The 6000-nt window shown below is 49.7% G+C and overlaps 1 protein-coding gene across 1 annotated transcript; it reads left to right on the top strand.

The window, feature by feature from the left end:
• The first annotated feature begins 510 nt into the window (after positions 1-510).
• Positions 511-2819, top strand: ADRB1 (adrenoceptor beta 1). The gene has a single exon (XM_079900288.1). The coding sequence runs from the start codon at positions 535-537 to the stop codon at positions 1942-1944; it is 1410 nt and encodes a 469-aa protein (XP_079756414.1). The 5' UTR covers positions 511-534; the 3' UTR covers positions 1945-2819.
• The last annotated feature ends 3181 nt before the right edge of the window (positions 2820-6000 follow it).

Here is a 6000-nt window from a genome sequence, read left to right as displayed (position 1 = left end):
AACTGGGCGCTGGAACCAGCGGACTCAGGAAGGCGCGCGCGCGCAGGAACCCGCGGGCGCCGAGGAGACGCTCGCTTGGCCCTCTGCCTCACTCCTCGGAGCCGCGGAACCGCCGGTAGGAGGGGGGGCTGCGGGGGGTTGCTGCGGGGAACCAGACAGGGGCGTGCCTTCGCCCGGATTGGCTGCAGGAGCCTGACGCGAGGCCCCGGGGGTTGGCTCGGGGGAGTGGGACTGGGGTGGGTTGGGTGCTGGGTGCCGGGGCTGCGGGCTCCGCGCGCTCAGAAACATGCTGAGGTCCCGGCAGCTGTTCCAGCAGCGACAGCGGCTCCAGCAGCAGCGGCGGCGGCGGCGGCGGCGACAGCGCACGGCTCCGGCTGGGAAGGCGCCCGGCGCCCATGCCTCCGGCCCAGCGCTTCGGCTGTCCTGACCTGGCCGCGACCTCCCTCCGCGCGCCCCGCCGCCCGGGCCTCTGGGGGGTTCCCCAACCGCGGCCCAACTCCGCCACACCCCCTCCCCCGGCCTCCGCAGCTCGGCATGGGCGCGGGGGCGCTCGCCCTGGGCGCCTCCGAGCCCTGCAACCTGTCAACCGCCGCGCCGCTCCCCGACGGCGCGGCCACGGCGGCGCGGCTGCTAGTGCCCGCGCTGCCGCCCGCCTCGCTGCTGACCCCCGCCAGCGAGGGATCCGCGCCGCTGTCGCAGCAGTGGACGGCCGGCATGGGCCTGCTGATGGCGCTCATCGTGCTGCTCATCGTGGCGGGCAACGTGCTCGTGATCGTGTCCATCGCCAAGACGCCGCGGCTGCAGACGCTCACCAACCTCTTCATCATGTCCCTGGCCAGCGCTGACCTGGTCATGGGGCTGCTGGTGGTGCCGTTCGGGGCCACCATCGTGGTGTGGGGCCGCTGGGAGTACGGCTCCTTCTTCTGCGAGCTCTGGACCTCGGTGGACGTGCTGTGCGTGACGGCCAGCATCGAGACCCTGTGTGTCATCGCCCTGGACCGCTATCTCGCCATCACATCGCCCTTCCGCTACCAGAGCCTGCTGACCCGCGCGCGGGCGCGGGCCCTCGTGTGCACCGTGTGGGCCATCTCGGCCCTGGTGTCCTTCCTGCCCATCCTCATGCACTGGTGGCGGGCTGAGGGCGACGAGGCGCGCCGCTGCTACAACGACCCCAAGTGCTGCGATTTCGTCACCAACCGGGCCTACGCCATAGCCTCGTCCGTCGTCTCCTTCTACGTGCCCCTGTGCATCATGGCCTTCGTGTACTTGCGGGTGTTCCGCGAGGCCCAGAAGCAGGTGAAGAAGATCGACAGCTGCGAGCGCCGCTTCCTCAGCGGCCCCACGCGGCCGCCCTCGCCCTCGCCCGCGTCCTCGCCCGCGCCCCCGCTCCCGACCGCCGCCGCCTCCCCGGTGGCCAACGGGCGCGCCAGCAAGCGGCGCCCCTCGCGCCTCGTGGCCCTTCGCGAGCAGAAGGCGCTCAAGACGCTGGGCATCATCATGGGCGTGTTCACGCTCTGCTGGCTGCCCTTCTTCCTGGCCAACGTGGTGAAGGCTTTCCACCGCGACCTGGTGCCCGACAGCCTCTTCGTCTTCTTCAACTGGCTGGGCTACGCCAACTCGGCCTTCAACCCCATCATCTACTGCCGCAGCCCCGACTTCCGCAAGGCCTTCCAGCGCCTGCTGTGCTGCGCGCGCCGGGCCGCCCGCGGGAGCCACGCGGCCGCCGGGGACCCGCCGCGCGCCTCGGGCTGCCTGGCGGTGGCCCGGCCGTCGCCGTCGCCCGGGGCCGCCTCAGACGACGACGACGACGACGACGTCGGGACCTCGCCACCCGCGCGCCTGCTGGAGCCCTGGGCCGACTACAACGGTGGGGCGGCGGGCGACAGCGACTCGAGCCCGGACGAGCCGAGCCGCCCGGGCTGTGCCTCGGAATCCAAGGTGTAGGGCCGGGCGCCCTCCCCGCCTCCCCAGCCCGGGCGCAGGCTCTGCGCCCCGGGAGGAAAAGAACCCGGGCGTCCCTGAACGGCTTCCTGGGGGAAGAGGAGATCTGTGTTTACTCAAGACCGAAAGCAGGTGAATTCGAAGCCCGCAAACCTCGTCTGCATCGTCCAAGGCAAACAGAAAAGCCACAGATAGTGTTGCACAGAAAGGAAGGTTTGGGGAGGGGTGGGAGAGCGGCTTGCTGATTTTTGTTGGGTTCTTTTTTCTCTTTGTGGTCCGGCCTTCTTTTGTGGGTGCGTGTGATACGTCTTTAGATTTTTTTTTTTTTTCTCCCAGGTGGTTTTTTAACACTCTCTGCGATGACCGGGAAGGGAAGGGAGAAGCGTTAGGAGATAAGTCTCTGACTTGGCTTCTATCCCGTTCTCGGGAACAGGAGCGGTCAACCGGAGAAAGAGGAGAGGATGACAGTTGATGAGGACGTGTTTCCTTTGCCTTCCGTTGAAATTTCATTTGAATTGCTGAGTAATGATTTCTCCTGTTCTTAAAGCAGAGGGAAAGGATGGATGCAAAAATCGCGTTTCAGGAAATTTTAAGCTATTCTTGGAACAAGCCTCACCTTGCTTTCCTTTTGTAGGGCAAGCCGGCTGTCCCCGAGAGCCTCGGTGGTCAGGCCGAGGGGTTCCTACCTCACACTGTGCACATTGCACAGCAAGATAGAAAGACTTGTTTATATTAAACAGCTTATTTATGTATCAATATTAGTTGGAAGGACCAGGCGCTGAGCCTCTGTGACGTGTGACTCTGTCCATTGGAGACAGGACAGAAAAAGAAAAGAAGAGGAAACAGTTCAGATTACTGCACATGTGGGTAAAAACGAAAAACAGAACAAAAAGGCGTGATTCAAAGTGGCATTTTTGCACAGTATTAGGAACTGTAAAGTCCGCTGAAGGTGTTACTCGCACAAAAAGAAATTGAATATTTTTTAACGGGGGTGGGGTGAGGTAGGGGCAGATCTTAAAAACTAAAATAAAACTCAAACTCTGCTTCTGTTGTCTATTATGTTACTGAGCTAGTGATTTATTGGAAAAATACCTTTTTATACTCTTTTATCATGGTACTGTAACTGTATCCATATTATAAATATAATTATCTTAAGGATTTTTTTATTATTTTTTTATGTCCAAGGGCCCACGTGAATCTGCTGGTAATATTTAGCACTTGTGTGTAAATACTATTTCCTCTCTGTGTTTTGCCAAGTATTTATACTCTGGTGCAACTAACTACTATGTGAGGAATTGATCCATGTGCAATAAATACCAATAAAGCACAAAAAAGATTATGTACTGTGTGTCTGTAAGGGCTCAGTGATAATGGAAAAGACAGTTTGTTTTGTTCAAAATATAGGCTGGATTTCCCATAGAGCTCTTTTAATAGCTTTTCATGACTCAATAGCATAGCAAAATGCCTCTAGACCAAATAAGGCGTGCACCTACTGAGAGCTGCATGCTTGCCCTAAATTTTCACAGCCAGATTCAGAGTATTCTAGACTGCTTGTAGGTGTTTTCAAGATCCCATCTGCCGTACTTGCCTTAAGAAGTAATATTTGGGATTGTGCATCTTCTAAGAAAAAATGATTGAGTCAGGTAACTCAGCTGCAACTTTGCACAGAAATGCAGGAAAGAAGACTAAGTCGTGGAACCGGCATTGCCTACTTGGAATTCGGTAAGTGGCATCCACGGCTGGTTTTTGTTTTCCAACAGAAAATCAAAATCACAGTGTGTGCAGATTTCTCCAGTGGCTGTTTAGAAAGCAAAATGCTTTCATGGTTAAGCAAAAATTTATAAAAGAGCACTTAAGTAAATTTTTTTTTTCTCTTGTGTAATTAAGTAGACCATTTCAGCAGAAGTTCTGGGTGGACAGGTAACAGGTAAAAGTAAATGTGAAGTTTTCAAATTTCCTAACAAGATTATGACACCCCCCAATGGATAGGATAGTTTTCCTAAAGTTAGTTCCTAAGGAAAATATAGTGAAATTCTATCTTGGGATTAATTCTACATTCTCCAAAATAAGTTTAAGTATTTCTCTTTCTTTGTATTTTTAAACAAGCTTTTCATTTCATGATGGTACAGTAAAGAAACCAATGTGAAGAGTATAAAGTTTTGGCTTATACCGAGATTGAGCATGAACAAACTCTTCGCTACCAAGGAAAGTCAAGACCGATTATCCTTTTTTTTTTTTTTTTTTGGCAATGCGATATTCTAAAAACCAGGAAAGACCAGTCTTCTGAGAAAGATTAATGTTGCCGATGTTTTAGAGACCAGCAGAAGGTTGCATGAACAGTAGCAGTTTCAACAAAAGCTGCTGTGAAGTTTAACCCCTTTGTCCAGCAAAGAAAAAAGTGGAGAGGTGGGAGATAGCAAAAGTTATTTAAAAATACAGATACATACCTAAAGAAACTCATTTTGGAGAATGTAAAAATTCCAGGATGAAATCTCACTATCCTTTCCCCTAGGAACAAATACAGTCCATTTCTATCCTCCCTTCCCCCACCTGAATATGTAAGTTGCATTTTGTCAGGGGTTTTGTTCCTCTTCGTTTTTAAATCATACTAGAAAATTAACAGACTTAATGTCTACAGTTTCATCTGAAGAGCACTCAAGTACCAGGTAATGCTTCACTTTCCTATTTTGTCTAGCTAAGTCTTTACATTTAAATAAAAAGAAATTTTCCCAGACCCAAACTTACATATAGACCCATCAAACCTTAGGTCTCAAAATCATGAAAGTCCTATAAACTTTAATAACAAATATATATAATTTAACTGCTTAGTAGACAGGTCTGAACTCTTTAGTGAATTAGAGGAAACCACTATAATCTTGGGGCCAGTTTATATGTATTTGTAGGAAATAGAAAAAAAGAGTTTTCTGTGATCTCTTGAGTTCTCTAACTGAGGGTTACGGGGATTCAGAAACAGACCTTGTCAGTGATTCCTACTACCCAGGAAAACTGCTTTTCATTGTTTTGAAGAAGACATTGATCTATAATAGAAATGTAGGAATCTGAGCTGCCACTCCCAATAGCTACATCAGTGGGAGGAGAAAACTGCCAATCCTGTTTAATCTGGTGAGATAATGCACAGTAGAAGTGACAGGAGGAGGGCAGTGAGTATGCAGAAAATCAGCCTTACCCCGCGGGTTTGTGTGTAACAGTACCAAAGGCATAAGCCTTAAAATTAAAACAGTGAACATATGACCAAGAGTCACTTATTTGCTACATTTGAAATTATGTTTCAGTTGCACGCTGTAAAGTTCTCTATGTGTAACAAGATATTCCAGCATCCATAATTCTCCCTCCAGTGTAGGAATCTATAATTGGTATAGAAGATAGCTTCATCGCTTGGTGAACTTGGCAATGTAAAACTTTGTAAATAGAGCTCATTTTTTCTATCCAGGCTTTCTTTGGAACTGGAATTATTAATAACCTCTAAGTGGCTATTGTGAAACCTTTCCTTGTTAAGCACATTTTCCTAATTTCGCATTTTGTTGAGCGTGCTGACTTCCTCTGGCAATATGTAAAATTGCCAGACGGAAATTCTGCACTCGAAGTCTCAGGATGATATTAGCATTCAAGTTTTTAGCAAGAGCTTCTAAGCAAGGGTCAAAAGGAAAATTATTAAGTTTTACTGCCATTTGTGAAAGGCTTAAAAAAATTTTTTAACAAAGCAGGACCCATCAGTTCTCTGGAAGGAAAAAAATTTAAAACCTTAGCCGTAATTCAAATTAAACACATTGGCACAGATAATTTAGTTTTATTTGTACATTTCTGGCATTATGTGCTGAGAAATACTAATTCTTTTGACTCCCTGCCAATTTGCTACTAATCAAAATGGAGAAGATATGCACTGTTTGGATTATACCTAAAAATAGTTGTACTACAGTCACATCAGCAAATGGAATTAATTTCTCTTTCTTCTCCTTCACACACACCCTCCACATTATTTAAATTTCCATCTAGAATATTGCTTGTGAATCTCATAATTTGTGATTCAATGTGTCCCAG

The sequence above is a fragment of the Stenella coeruleoalba genome, assembly GCF_951394435.1.
Source record: "Stenella coeruleoalba genome assembly, chromosome: 16".
NCBI lineage: Eukaryota > Metazoa > Chordata > Mammalia > Artiodactyla > Delphinidae > Stenella > Stenella coeruleoalba.
This window is presented reverse-complemented; position numbering and strand designations above follow the sequence as displayed.

Bases quoted from the DNA above. Each gene is read 5' to 3' on its own strand.
- ADRB1 (XM_079900288.1), top strand. From the start codon at position 535: ATGGGCGCGGGGGCGCTCGCCCTGGGCGCCTCCGAGCCCTGCAACCTG.